This window comes from Oxyura jamaicensis, chromosome 2, assembly GCF_011077185.1.
Source record: "Oxyura jamaicensis isolate SHBP4307 breed ruddy duck chromosome 2, BPBGC_Ojam_1.0, whole genome shotgun sequence".
Lineage (NCBI taxonomy): Eukaryota > Metazoa > Chordata > Aves > Anseriformes > Anatidae > Oxyura > Oxyura jamaicensis.
Window position 1 is genome coordinate 62,708,368 of NC_048894.1, and position 15,737 is coordinate 62,724,104.

General features: G+C 37.7%; 1 protein-coding gene and 1 long non-coding RNA gene across 6 annotated transcripts in view; both read left to right on the forward strand.

The window, feature by feature from the left end:
• The window catches only part of SEPTIN7 (septin 7), a 77,819-nt gene that overhangs the window by 46,557 nt on the left and 15,525 nt on the right, over positions 1 to 15,737 (forward strand). For all 5 annotated transcript variants that reach the window (XM_035316790.1, XM_035316788.1, XM_035316787.1 and 2 more), the window contains 3 exons: positions 5,944 to 6,050; positions 11,921 to 12,021; positions 12,626 to 12,760. In XM_035316790.1, coding sequence (XP_035172681.1) covers positions 5,944 to 6,050; positions 11,921 to 12,021; positions 12,626 to 12,760 — 343 coding nt within the window. The remainder of the gene's footprint in view (positions 1 to 5,943; positions 6,051 to 11,920; positions 12,022 to 12,625; positions 12,761 to 15,737) is intronic.
• Positions 12,776 to 15,204, forward strand: LOC118161437. The gene is made up of 3 exons (XR_004748027.1): positions 12,776 to 13,691; positions 14,543 to 14,548; positions 14,692 to 15,204. It is a non-coding gene; the product is annotated as an uncharacterized LOC118161437 (long non-coding RNA).

Genomic DNA, 15,737 nt, shown 5'->3' on the forward strand with positions numbered 1-15,737 from the left:
TGTCAAGTTGTAGAAAACGAGAACTGCTTCTGCTTTGAGAGGGAATAACATTATTTGAAAAATGCTATCTTGAATCTGTTTCAGTATTCTTCTGAAGTACTTCCCTGCTTTTAATGGCTTTTCTGAATTATTTAAATGGGATCTGTGGTCAGAACAACATGCCAAGAGTCTGTCCTCAGTTACTGCACTTAAATTTGAAATTATGCTCGAAGAAAGTTGATGAAATTGTCTCCTTGTATACTGAATGTCAAGTTCTTGTTGTTGTTGATGCAGTTGCTGATAGGCAAAAGCAGATTAATCGCCAGCAGACTTCCCTGTTACGTTTTGCTAGGATCAACTGTGGTTCTAACAGATGCTACTTCCATAACTTGAATTTGGAGCATAAATTACGAAATGGCGGAGCTTTGGCTTTCTTCCCTTTATAAGTGTCTGAGAATACAAAGTTGAACTATCTGCATGACTTCATGAGACACCATCCTACATGGTACTGTAGCTATATGGGAGAAGCCACAGAGCATGGTGTTGAGCCCACCCCAGCTCCCAACAGGTTTTGTTTGGTTGTTCCCATATGTTTATTGAAACATTGCTTTGCATTTTGTAGAGTGCTGAAGGCAGGAACTAGCCTTTGGAGAAGTTTCTAAAATCAACCTTAAAATTAAAAGCATCTTGTAGCCTCTGTTTTTTGTGGTCATCTGTAATGATGTGTGGCAGAGCAGAGCATCATTCCCCCATTGTGAGAGGCCTGCTCCATCATACCATTCTCTGTATTTTGGGCTCTCAATGCTTTATTTGCTCTCAGTGCTACGTGTTAGTCTGCAGCCTCATAATGAACTTTGTTTAATCATGTAGCTTCAATTCTGTATCAAAACTAAAAAAATCAAAAACCTAGCTCATCTGCTAAAAATAAAATGTGCCTTGACATAAATATTCTGTATATCTGTGTTGTTGGAAAGTGCAGCATTTTTCTGTTCCATTTGATCTCTTTGTAATAACTATCTGGGGCTATCAACTGCACTAAAAATCTCTGCCCCCTTGCAGCCGAGAAGAGATGTGGTGTTATGTATCTTCCTTCGCAGAAAGCAGTAAAGCATCTGCCACTTGTGGTCGACTTACTCGTGCTAAGTAGCTCTAAATAGAGACTTAAAATTCAGTGGAAGCTTTGAAAAAATGTGCAGTTTGTAAAGAACTTGTTTACTCTGGGACATGAGGTGTTGGTGGCTTGTCGTTAATAAACTACTGCTAGGATGGAGTTACTTTCTTTCACCCACTGCAGCTGCTAGCAGTTGATGCATCCTCTTAGTCTATAGGTGCTAGTAGATACACTAGTTAGTAGATACACCGAGACTGGGTCTTCTTGGTGGGAATATCTGAAGCATGTTCTTAGGGCAGTTTAACTTCAGTGCTTACAAATTGTCCTACTTGGAGCTTGGGAAAGCAACTTGAAACTCCAAAGTACAGATAGTATATGTGGTCACATTCCCAGCTGTGTGGTTGTATGTCACAGGGCACAATATGAAATACTGTTCAACTGCCAGTAGCCAAGCACTCGTTAGGGAAGAGAGGACAAACTTCTGGTGAGTTCTGCCAGAGTAATTTGTAAGTAATGAAGGGGTAGGAAATGCTGATACAACATGCAGAGAGCACACTGAGAATCTTCAGTATTGATTATTTAGCTAGATCACTTGATATGTTTAATGAACTCTCATAAATCTAAGTGTGTAAGTCATGCTTATGTGCTGAAGGGTTGGATTTTAGAAAAACAAGGTTCTAAAAATACTAGGAGATCACAATAGAAAACTGATCTGGGATTTTCAGAGCCATATGATAGCCAGAAGATGTACTGTGGTGCATTATCAGGAAATGTAATATGTGAATGAGAAGATAGCGCTCTCTAGTAGGGGTTATTCATAAAATAACAATTAGGTATAAGGTTGAAATTGAATTGGACTGCTTGTCCATTTCTGTACTTGCTTAAATAAGGTTGGAGGAGGTAGAAAAGTTGGAGGAGGTTGGAAAGAGGCCACATTCTCAACATGCCACAACAATGAATGGTGAAAAAAAGCAGCACCATTAGGATTTAAGGGTAACAATTCACTTCTGTTATCATAGGGAGGAGATGCTTGCAGCCTAAGTTCCTTTGAAGTAACAAAGTTGCAATAAGAGCTGATGGAATTTGAACAGGAGAAAAACGTGCATTGAACACATGCAAGTTAACTGTAGATAAATTCAGTAACTGATTATCCAAAAATCCTGATTTGTGATAATTTGAGTGATTTGGAAATGAAGGTGAAAGTTGTGTATAGCTCAGCCGAAAGCAATTGTTCCTGAGTTGGTGTTGGGGGGGTGGGGTGTTTTTTTGTTCGCTAGCTTTATTTTTTCTTTAATTTGGAGCAGTATTCTACCCCTCTTTCCATGTTTTCATCGTTTTCCAGGTTTTTATTCTCTGTACTTACCTGTTTTCATATTATTCTGGAGACTATTTTTTGTAATTTGCAGGCTACTCCAGCAATTACTGGTAGTCTCTTCAGACTCAAAAATGTGTTTTGAAATAGAAAAGAAAAAACTAAATATACCTTCCTGTCTCCTTTTCTATTTTCTCATGTTATGTTTCCCCTTTGTAGAGGAGAAGGGAACTATTTGAGCAGTATTTTCTTTGTTGAAGAAGAAAATTTGTTATCAAAAGTTAACTTTAAATGATGTGCCATCCATACAAAGATGCTAATTGCTAACCAAAGGATGAGGAAAAGCTCCAGTGTTTGAATGAACATTTAGAAACTCCTAGACTTGAGAAGAGTTGGAACTTGTGGCAGTTCTTACAGTCAGACAAAGGATTGTGTCTTAAGCAAGACTCGAAGGGCTAATGGAAGTACCTGCTTATTTCTGCCAACAGGAATGGCCAACTCCATGTATTTGGATGTGACTACAGAGTAAAAACAGCTTGAGCAAATGTGGAAATTCTGAAGCTCTAATTTGCTGATAGACAAGATACAAACTAATTGAGAAAAAGAACAGTGTTTCTTTAGGAGAACTTGAAGCATATATAAAACAGTGGGAGAGTGAGGACAAGGTAAAGGCATCAGCAGTAGTCAGACAGGACACAGTAATTGAATGTTTGGTTTCCAATTACCCTGCAAAGTCAGAGTATTTTTTTTTTTCATTGTGAAATGAAGCATTTTATGCTGAAACTAGAAAAGTCAGGATATCTCTAAAAATCACCAAGTGTGAATTAGGCAGCTAGATCTTGGAACACATAGTGATGCACAGAGTGACTGGAGTTAACAAACTGAAATTGTGCTTTCCTGGCTTCATGGTGTGGCAGCAGTGCAAAATGTCATCAGAAGTGGTTACAGAAAGTGGGAGGATGCATTTTTTGTGGATGTGTCGTCTTGTTATGTTAAGGCAAAGTAAATTCCATTTGTTTTCCCTGTTCTCTTATGTTTTGTTCATGGTATTCATAGCCCATTGAATCCTCTGAAGCTGCAATTCAAGGCTTTCCAGTAGGGAGAGAATCCTTTTAGGTGAATTTGCATTGAACAAGCTTCTATATGGGAAAAACAAAGGTTTTGCTTGTTTGTTTTTGTTTTATGTTTCTAGCTAAATTCACAATACTTGAATGTGTCTGAAGAGGCTGGCTAGACTTGTTTGAATACACTTAATTTCTCTAATTCTGCATCCCCTGTTGGCAGCTGAGAAACTCCTGCTTGACAGCAGTTGAAGCAGCATTTTCCCTATAGTAAAGTACCAAATGGTCTTGTTACGGATGGTTTTTCGTACAGTTTCAGTGTAATTTTGTATTTGCTATTGCAGCCTTTTACTACCTTCATAGATGTTTTGAGCTCAAAGCTGCCACCTCATCCTTGGTACTGGGTTTGGGGACACACAGATCTGTCCGTGCCTGGTGCTGCAGTAGCTCAGGGGCCAGCCTGTACAGAGTGCTCCAGCTGCAATAACCATCTCGGGTGAGCTGCTGGTTTTTCATTGGATCTTTTCAGAGTTCAAAATCTCCTTTCCATATGTTCAGTTTCAATGGCAACATGATAAGCAGTGTAATCTTTGGGAAAAGTGCTTGTTCTGTGTGTTCCACTTTAACTATTGCAGTATGTTAAGACGCGCAGTGAGCCTGACAGGGGAGAAAAGACAACTCTTTGCATATTGAAGTGGAATTGGCCACGTGAGTATTGGCCATGCTGCAGCCTGTGAGTGCTTCTTCAACAGTTTCAGTAGAGAGCCTTCTGTGAGATTATGGGCAACTGAAAAAGGGATGATTGAAAAAATATGAATTTTATAAATGGCAAAATTAGGGGAGGCTCAGCAGGATGGATAAATAACACTCCAGCTTATCCAGAATGATGTGTGCATCTTGAGCAGGGTGCTGAGATGAAGATGCAACTTCAGTCTGTCTGCAGAGATGAGTTTGGAAAGCTGTGTTTCAGGAGCTTTTGTCTGGTGCAAACTCAGTAGGGAAAGGCTTTTAAACTGCCGCTGACCATGCCCTGAAGATCTTGCAAGTGAAGAGCTGTGGATTTGCATCCTTGCAAGCAAACACTTTGAGGCGCAGCTGTGACATATCTGACCATGGAGAAAGGCAGAATCAGTAATGGTACTGGTGAGATGCCTGTCAGCAAACCCACCCCTTCTGGTCCTGGTACAGCTGTCGTTTTGAGGTTGGTGTTCCCAGCAGTGCTCTGCTGAGGTTGCAGTGCCCTGTCTCCTTGCTTCTAGGCTGTTGCAGCCCATCTTCGTGCACAGCCGGACCCGCTTGTAGTGTGTGTTAGCTCATCTGTCACACAGGGCCAGGCTCAGAGAACAAGCACCGCTAATAATGGAGCCAGCCTGCAGGAGCTCTGCTTGCAGCATTTCAGCAGCTGCTAATCCATTTACAGGATAGCTAATCAGATTGCTCAGCTCAATACCGCAGAGACATCAAGCTCCACAATTGCAATTGAGCTGGCTGATGTGTATAAACTAGCTTGTGGATGAAATCTAGCCAGTGATTACAGTGGAGACGCACTCTTGTCTGTTGAGGTCCATAGCTCCTTTCTGTTTTGTGGCTCTGCATTACTTGTATTGGCCTAGGGCACTTATCTCAAGACGAGTTTTGAAGCTGGGAGTTCAGTCTCAAAATCAATCATTATTTTGGGTGGCTGATGGGGCTTAGAAAACTTTTTTTGTCTTTTTAAAGTATGGGGGCAGTGTAGTTGGTTCTTTTCCCTTAGTGTAAATATGTCTACAGTAGTTCACATCCAGATTTCTTAGTTTAAGAGCGAAGTTCTGTGTCACTCTAACTGTTTAGGTTAACATATCAACAGCCCTGCACATGGAAAAATTAAACCAGAAAGTATCAGTTTCGTATACCTTTTTATTTAGTTCTCATTCTGGTGTGAATTGTCATGTTGAAATAGCTCCTTTATAAATTTCCCATGCAAATCACATAGGTTTGTTTGTTGGTGGTGTTTTTTTCTTAACTTTTCTTTAGCTTTCATGACTTCAGTAATTAGGCTAATCTGAAATCCTCCCTCCCCCCATTAAGACCCTCAAATAATAGTTGACATAAAGGAAAAAGCTTAGTGTGCTTTGGCATAGTGACAGAAACTGATATCAGGAAGATGGCTTGTTTATAAACTCTAATTTGGGCAATATCATCTTAATGCATTGTAATGGATAACTGCTAAATGCATTTATTGCTACTTTAAAATGTAATCTGAAAAATGAATATTTATAGAATCCAATAGTTTAATTTTCTGTTAAACAGAAAACAGCAAACAAAAAAACAACACATGCAGAGTTTTCCTTGAAACTGGAAAAGATTATAGCTTCTCAAAACCTCAGAATATAGTGAATGTTTTCAGGTATTATGTTTTAAGAGTACTCAGATCTAGAGCTAAGTGTTTATACTGTGTGTGATACTACTGGTTTTACTGAAACTGATCTGTTTTCTTCTAGGTGAATCTGGACTGGGAAAATCAACATTAATCAACTCATTATTCTTAACAGAATTATATTCCCCGGAGTATCCAGGTCCTTCACACAGAATTAAAAAGACTGTACAGGTATGTCTTGGGGCAGAAGACTGCAGCTTGAGTATATTAACTTGCAATTTAGTGACATAAAATGATACAGTTGTCACATAAGTACATGTGTTTTAAGTGTAGCCATAGTGTAAACCACTGAGAAACGTTCAGGGTGTCACTCTGCATACAGTAACTACACAGAACTTTCAGGTTATGAAACTTGTAGGCTGTTGAAGGGCAGGATCTCTGAGATACTTTGCGTGCTGCTTGTGCTTTAGAAATGTGCAGTCCTGTCAGGAAGTGGAATGTCTTATTATCAATTTAAATATTAAGTATGTACATTAGAAATACTTAAATGTGTGCTAAAATCTGACTGTTTAAGGCAGGCTTTTAGAAAGCGTATTATGCGGTCTTTCTGATTGCAAATCTTTTGTGTAAAAGTATTTGGCAATATTGTGCAACCTGTGTCCTTTTGTGGTATATTTTTTACCTGTTGTAAGTTGTTATTCTGACATTTGTTGGCCTAGGGTGAATCTGGCTGACTTAAGCACTACATGTGCCAAGACAATGTTCCTGCAAGTGCATGATACAGTTGAAACTTAGACCCAAAAACTGAACTTGATTGGTTTGTTTTCTGTAATATTTTGCTATGAATCAATATATTTTTCTCTTAAAAAAAAAAAAAAGTATGCTGTTTATATTATAAAAATGTTATTCAAAAAGAAAGTGAAAACTGACTAATACTAAGAAGTAGTGAAATGTCGTCTTAGTGTTGTGGGTGGTTTAGGAAATTCCTGCTCTTCAGCATGCTACTTTCTGCCTCTGAAGTTGAGCAACTGAGTAGGAACAAATGAGCTCTGCTCATCTCCCTTGATGCACATCAGTCACTTGTTTAAGATTTTGATGAAGACAGCTTTTGATAATCCAATTTCATACTCACCCTCTGGTGAAGACCAGCTTATGGTTCACAGTTGCTGTGGTCCAGCATGGCTCCACCAACTGCAAAATGTAACAGTCTTGGAGCACCTCAGCTGCATCTGAAGTTGTTGTGTACTTACAGAGCTGTCATGAGGGGATTAGGAAGCCTATGTTGAGCTAGTAGGTACTCAAAACTCTAAAGAGAAGCTGCAAAAAAAAGTTTTTTTTTTTTTTTTTTTTTTTTTTTATTTAGTGGAATTGGATAACACTGCTCCAGTGGTATGACCCACTGACCTTAGTGTTTTGTGGGGTTTTTGTTTTGAGTGTGGGATTTTTTTCTTCAGTCTCAGAACATTGGATAATTTCAATACCAGAGGGCCAGGAAGAAGTTAGTTATGCTCATAGTTGAAAAGGTTAAATAAAACCGCTTGTCAGTTAGGTCAATATCAGGCTTGAATACTAATACAAAATGTATTTGATGCAGAATATTGATTTTTCTAATTATTTTTTATTTGGAGGAAAGTTTTTGAACATCCCCGGTTTGATATATTTACATTTCTCTAAGCTTTGGCCACGTCTATTAAGCTATTTTGTCAGTTTTAATATAACAGTGACTGACAAAATAGGCTTGTTAGCCTGTTAGTAGGGGTAGCAGAGTATTATTTGAATTAGGCTGAGTTTAGGTGTACATGGTTAAAAGAAATGTTAACTGGTATGGAAAAGGTGCAAATAGTTTATTATAATACAATTATTAAGGAAAGGTGATGAAGCTTGGTGAATGCTGGAAAGCTTAGTAGAAGAATTACTTGTATTGGTAGAAGGGCTTCATATGATTTTGCTGTCGTTGATTACACATTGTTAGCTGAAGCTAAATCAATTCAAGTTCACTGACAGGTATAGTTTCAAATAACTTAAGGGTGAGTTGGATTCCTGTCATTAGAAGATATTACTTTTTTTTTTTTTTAATTGGGAAAAACAGTAAGAATTTACATACAAACTAAAATAAAAAATTGCAAGACAGCTACAGCTTTCACGTTAACTCAGCCCATCCCTGACTAATGGTGGATCATTATAAGGAAAACTAACTGAACGGTCTGTCTATGGAGTTTCTGGAATCCGAGTTAAGTACTTTCATCTGCTTGGTTGCAAAATTAGATAATCTAATCATTCTGACATGTTGCATTCTTCAGAGATGAAACTGTCTTATTTCAATTTCTAAGTAAGGATAAAATAGTCTGCCACTATTCCACTATAACCTTGGAATCACACATAAAACAGCCACAATTGCCAGCACACAGCTTCCAATCAAATATGAAACCAAAGAATTAGCTGCTCTTTGGATCCGTGGGATCTGTGCTCTTTGCCACTGCAAACCTTTATGAATTGAAAAACACAGTGCTAAGGGTTTTGTAGGGTAGAGGTGAAACAGACAAAAAAAAATTAGGGTGCCTAAACATCCTAAAATCTTGGTGGTAATAATTTCCTGTTCCTATATGGTGGGAACCATTTCTTGATGAGGCATCATGTAACAGTCTCACTCAGATAATTGCAAACTGTATTTTGGGTGATGTTTGAAAGCAGTAGTCCTTTAGTGTTGTGTGTGTTTTTTTTTGTTGTTGTTTGTTTGGTTTTTTTTTTGTGAGGCAGATTCTTTGTATTCCTTTCATGGAAAACATAGAAAACAGCTAATAGTAAATGATTTGATGTCAGATGGATGCAGTCTTGTTTAATCCACTCAAATTCCTCAAGCTGTAATGCATTCAGCATCGCAGAACTCGGTGTAGCACTAGAGGACAGACCAGCATGACCCAGCTAGCCAAAGTGCATGGGAAAATGGCTGCTTGGAGTAGACTTTTAATAAAAGTTTTAAATTCCAAGGCTTGAAATAATGTTTTCCATGAATCCCTTGGGAATACTTCTAAAACCAGATGATAGGATACAGTTGGATGCTTAACTATGAATGACACTCGGTTTGCAGAGATTTTCTGGATCTTTTCCAGATGTTGCTGCTTTCTGTGCCTTTGACCATGTATGGGCACATCCATCCAGGTTACAAAAGAAAGACACAGAGACTCTATGGCAGGTTCTTCACCTGCTGTCTCTCACTAGCCACCTCTACTGCTTACAGTATATGGTGGATATGGTCTGTCTGTCCCCCATGCTTTCATGGCACATTTACCTAGATGCACTAAGTTTCTTGTTCTGTAGGTATTTGAAAGCTCCGCAAGATATCTGCATGAATTGATGAAATGTAATAATTTAAATCCCCACCACCTAGGAAGATATTAGTGCTGTCTGCAGATACTCAGTTACTGCAGGCCATTTGTCAGAAGGTGACTTCAGGAACTTAGCCACACTAACAAGCATACAGGGTCAGGAAAAATGTGTGGTGTGGCATTTCTGAAGATCTCCTGACCTTCCTTTGTCATTGTTGTAAACACACATTCAAAATTGTACTTGATTAATTGCTTTTTCTGAATAAGCATTCCCCTATGAGAGTGTAATAATTCAATGATTTTTGCTGGGAATTTGCATGCCAGAGAATGAAGTCGATACCTTGTAGCACTTGGCAATACTACAGTTCTTAATCTTATCATCTGTGGTATTTTGAAAGTGTTACAGGTTTCTTCTGCTTACCGAGAGCTCAGTTATGTGAGGGCTCTGTGGTTACTGCATGCAAGATAGCAAAAACAATTTAAGGAATCAGAAGCTAATCTCCTGCGTGCTAAAGCTTGTGAGTAGTAAACTCTTGACTGAGTTGACTGTGTGCCTGGGGATTACTGTCTTGAGTTCTGGCATCAGTTGTGTACAATAAAACTTCTCTGTAGTGCTCTCAAGGGATAAAAAGATCTATTCACCACAATTAAAACTTAAGTTTTTCAAATGCTGCATATGCATTCCCAGGCTCTCACTGCTTTAGACTGGAGACTTCTGGAAGGATAGAAATTGTGCAGTTATTGAAGGGGTAACTTGGTGGTGTCTCAGGCTGGTGGGTGTTGTGTGTTTTGGTTTTGTTGTTTGTTCTTTAATTTTGTCTTAAACCTTCCCAACTTTATGGTTAGGCACGCTCTAGCAGGAGATGGAATTAAGTGACCTCCAAGTACACTCCAATTTATCTTCTGTGACTGGGCTATCTGGGTAGTTAGTGCTGGGAATTCTTGTTTTGTGGAGATGTATTAATTATTTCTTCTTGCCTTTTTGTTTGGTGAGGAACCAGCTCATGATTACTGCATGCTGCAGACAGCAATGGTATTGCTGTATTTGTTTGTCAAGACCTAGCAGCAAAATGGATAGGTCTGGCTTGGATACGATCCTTGCTGAAAAAAAAGTAGGGGAAAATAGTGTTCTACAAATTCAGAGGTTAAATACAGAGCCCCAGCTTCTTTGGAGTTATTTATTGCTGTTTTCTGTGCTTCTGAACATCCTCTTAATTACAGTCAGTGTTTTACTTGTGCAAGAGATATTTAGTTTGACTTTATGCAGAGTGCTAATTTATCTTGTAGTTTGGAGTTGCATCACATAAAGAATGACTGCAAAGAGTTTGCAACAATTTTCAGGTGTGGTTGTGAGCCAATCCATTTCAGCTGTACAAATAGGTATGTGCAAGAACTTAAGTAGCATTGAGGAGATCTCTCAGATCTTGAGCCGGTCAAGAAACCATCCAGATGGGATTTGTTACCCAAGTTTCTGCTCTCTCTGAAAGTTCATTAGTGCATGTTCTGTAAGGGTTCACCTAGTTACTTTTAACTTAATTTTCTCTCCCCTGTTAATGATCAGGAGTCTTTAGTAGAATGTTAAGCAACACTGTGGCGTAAACATCTGCAAACTTATTTGCAGCCACTTGCTGTTAGGAATAAATGGCTGGCATAATTAATTTCTTGATTCTCTATCGAGAAAACAGCTTCACTGGTATTTAATAGAAATTGTATTAATATCAGAAAAAGCATGATTATAAATGTGTGAGCAGTTCAAAAGACCCAAAATGCTAATGTGATTCTTTTTACTGCCGTGGATCAGATTGGCTAATATGACAGTGCTTAAAGCTATTTTCACCAAATGCTACTTATCAGGGAGATGCACCTGATGCTGGCATTGTCAGTAATTGTTGAGATATTAAGTGTTAGCCATCCATTTGGCCTGTAGCTTGAGCTCTCTGTTTCATGACCTGCTTCCTGCAAGAGGATGGAGCTGTGCTGCAGATGGGTGGTCAGAACTTGGGCAGGCACTCCCACACCCAAAACTTACCTCATGTCTTGTGCTGCAGCAGTTGCTGTGTTGAATCAGGCTTCCATCCGTGCCCTGAGCTAACAGAAAACCATTACGGTCACATGAGTTCTGGCACAGCAGATTGCAGTGAGATTGCATTACCTTCCCATCTCTCTGCCTCTGTAGCAGGAAAGCATCGCTTTCTAGGATTCCTTTCCAAAAGCATTGCACTAACTGAAGACAAGCAAATATGTTCTTATTAAGATATAAACTGGACTGGAGTATAGCAATGTTTTTAACCTAGTTGGGTCGTTCAGGCAGGGGGAAATTAGCTCTAAAAAGTGTAACTGTACTTTAAATGCCCGAATTCAGCTATTTCATCAGTTAGCTATTTCAGGATGATGCCTGGTTTATGAGAATGTCTGGATCGATCCCCCTCCCCCCCTCCCCCTCTCCATATATATATTTTGTACTGGCATTGGTATTGTTGTTTAGAGTTTTTCCTCTTTTGAACAGGGGTTAAACTATTGGGACATTTTATATGCTTAGATGGGTTCTATTACTGAGTTTTAAAAAAGTTGTGATTTAAATTTAAAATATATGAATCAACAAATATTAAAATTATTGGGATTTTATAAGCAAAGCAAGTTGCTCTGAAGCAGAATATCCCTCTGAAGCAGAAAGGTCAGCAATTGTTTGTCAGACTTCTTATTCATTGAATTATTTTCCTAGTGTTTAAAATCAATGGCTAAATTGGTAAGCATTTAATCTCATTCGTTTTACAGGTTGAGCAGTCAAAAGTTTTAATCAAAGAAGGTGGTGTTCAGTTACTACTTACAATAGTTGACACACCAGGATTTGGAGATGCTGTGGATAATAGTAATTGGTAAGATATTCTTTGTGTTCTCCCACAAAAATGCTGTATCTTTTTGGTATGTGTGATACAATACCTTCTGACTTTTTTCAAAATGTACACTTTGATCTTCAGTTAAAATGTTCATGGCTTTAAACTTGTCTGTAGATTGCTATTGACTGAAAAGTTAGACTACTGTGGTTTCTATTACCATTATGACTTGATTGAAACACAATCAGCTTCTCTCTAATTATCTTTAAAGTGAATGGAACATTTAGCTCTCTATCAACACTTCCAGTATGCTAAACCTACTTGTATGCTCTCACAAGATTTGACCAGAAAGTGTATTCCTTTGGTGTATTCGTATACTCTCCTTAAGTATTTTCTTTAATGCTATTACGGTGGTGGTAATTGTGTTTGAAAGGGTTTTTCAGTAAGCTAGTAGATTGTATCTTTACAGCTATATAACTTGATCGTATGTTGAGGAGCTGGTTGCTTAAAATATACTGTGTTAAATTCTTTTAATTAAAAAAAAAAAAGTCATAGGGAAATAGTGTACATTTAATTCTTAGCAAAGTAAGACTTTTTTTACATAAGTGATGTAACTTACAGGTTTTTATTCATGTAACCTCTGCAGCTGGCAGCCTGTTATTGACTACATTGACAGTAAATTTGAGGACTACCTGAATGCAGAATCTCGAGTGAACAGACGTCAGATGCCAGATAACAGAGTGCAGTGCTGTTTATACTTCATTGCTCCTTCAGGACATGGGTTAGTATTAGTGTATTTTGTTTCCTTTCTCTCGATATATCTCAGACAAACACCCAAATTTGGCATTCTTATGTATGAAAAGTTCCAGATAGGGGTTTATTAATGACCTGCAGACCGTGTTTAATTTCAAAGATGAATTTACTTTGACTTGTCAAACATCAGCAAGTGTGACAGGTAATAAGTTAGAACACCAGAAAATATGACAGCGCATTAATTACGTAACAAGAAAAAATAGAAAAAAAACACATAAGTATTCAAAAGTGCCAGGATTGCTTCTGATATGTATGTCTTGCTCAAACACACTTAAATTTCAACTGTAGAAGCTGGGTTCACATCTCAGGCAACAGGATTTTTCTTTCCCTCTGAGGTTACTGATAAATCAAAGATGGAAAGCTACTTGCACCCTTTTAAGAATGTTTTATTCACCTGTAGTGTAATCCTTTGACTAGTGACAATTCCAATATCCATGTTCTGGATTTTTTTTTCCAATTATTATACAATCCTCCACCCTTTCTTATTTTTAACTTGATCAGACTTCTATCTAGTGGTGGAGAGAGAGAACTGCATTTCCAGGGTGTATTAGATGCAGACCTGCTAGATCTGAGATTTGTTGCTTAGCATTTTATTGTATTACAAGTGATTAAATTTCTCAGAGACTCTTTAAGTTGTACCTTCAAAACCAGGAGGAGGAGATGATAAGTAGCCTATTCTGTCGAATAGATCGAAAGTAGTAAAATGCTGTGAAGGAAGTAATTAAGAAATTCTGAGGAATATTCCTCTGGTAGTGAAAAAAAAACTGTTATTACATTTAGCTTCTGTAGTTTTTATCTGAATGATTTTGAACTAGACAGACTACTAAAATTTGGAAAGAAAATGGTATTTTTCTAATGTAGACTTGTCTTCATTAAACCTTTTTTTGATCAGCACGTGTGTTTGTTATGTCGGCTTTATTTTTATGTGCATGTCAGTTTTAAATTCAAACATTTGAATATTTAGCAATTACTGGCTTACTAGTTGTGCCAGAGTAATATTTCATGTAAATAAAGGGAAATGAATCTTTCCTTCCATTAGTCAATTTTTTTTTTTTGAGCATAGACTTGGTGTTCTTTAAAAAAAATCTAATCTTTTTTTCCTTCCTCCTTCTGTAAGTTAAAACTTTTTAAACCCATTTAAGGTACAGATTGTTTTGTAAAGAAATAGTTTAAGATAAAGTAAGTTTTGACTCCTGTCTGTGAGATGAAAAGCTGGAAATATATGTTCCCTACAGTAGTATTTCATCTTATTCTTGAAAATATATAAAGTTGAGTTAGGTTTGCCTAGTGTCTTTCAGTTTCTGAAGTAAATGATTGGAATTGTCATCTAAGTAAGGAAATGAATGGAGCACAGAGAAAATTGGTGCTTTTGTTAGCATTCATTTTTTCTTTTAAGATATTCTCTTCTCTGAAAGAACTTTACTTGTTTGTTAGCTGTATTTTTCTGGTGGTGGTGGTGCAGTCCTCATTGTGTCTTGTGTGCAAACAGTGCCCATGTAGCTCATCAAGTATGATATGCATCACTCTTAATGCATGGGTCTGTTTAGAGTGAGTTAAAGCATTTGTAGGTGAACTTGCTTTTGTTTGTCCTTAGGCCTTTGTATAAGCCAGCTTGTTATGATTTATAAAGAATAGAAGTTGCAGGTTTGGTCCTTCATAGAATCATAGTGTATACCAAGTTGGAAGGGACCCACAAAGATCGAGTCCAACTTCCATCATTTGTAGCTGGTACCCCCACAAACATCTGAAGTAATGAGTTTGTGTGGGGCAGGGGGAGAGAGTGGAGGGGCTGGTGGGGGGCCTTCTAGATGAGTGAATGGGGTGATAATGAATTGCAGCCTTTTCTTGTAATTCTGTGTTCTTCATGTGAAGGCTTCCTGCTTCAGTCTCCACCTTAAGAGCAAGTGCAGTAGTTGGGAACTATTCTGCTTTGGCAGCTGCCCTTCAGCCAGAAGTTGATTTAGGTAGCTTTTTGAAATGAGAGGGAAAGCATACAAGGGTGAATGGGATAGCTACACCAGTGCTCTTAAACTAGACGTGCATTGATGTTAATTATGTAAAAGAAACATGCTGTGAATTTCAGTGGCAAGTAGAAACTGTTAAACTGAAGATAAATAAGTTTTCTGTGATGTTTTATTTATTCTTTTGTGTGTGTATGTTTATGGTTTGGAGGAGAAGCTAATTTTAGTACCAAATGAATCTGTTCCTAATCCTAATTTATTTAATATGAGAAATAATCTTGTGAAATCCTTTAAGTGAATCCTTTAAGCCTGACTGAACTTGTTATAATTCTAAAGCATTAATGCATCAAAACATGTGGCTTTACTTTAGCAAGCAAGCACTATTGACCATTTTGACCCATACCTGGTGTTTTGATGCACCTGTGTGGTGGGTGTTTATTTTTTAAATCATTGCCATGCTCTTTTGTTAAACATAGTACTTTAGAGATGAGAAATATCTGCTTGGTTTATATACAGGCCACAGTTTTAACTGTCTTTAGCAATATAAAAGAATCTTACAGCTCACTATCAGGAAAGAACATGTAAATAAACGTAATTTTCAGGAAGTAGAGCTGGATATGTGAACACGGTATGATTCACAACTATAAACTCCTACCAAGTCAGGACTATTTTTCATGTAATTTTTCAGCTAATGACACAAGCTTTGCAACCTTGGTAGAAGAATTTTTGTCTCTTGCTTAAATGAATGTAATTTCAGCTAGCAGAATTCTCTTGACTGCTTAGTAACATTAACTTCCGATTTACTTTCCTAGCAGTATACTATGCTAGGGAATTCCTATAGCAGTTGCTGGTAGACTTTTTTTGAATTTCATTCAAGCATCTATCACTTATAAATCAGTGCCTTAAGAACAGTCGTCAGGACAAATCCTGAATCATTTGTATGTTCTTGTTCAAAGCCTTGCAATTTGTGTTAATTAATGCTGT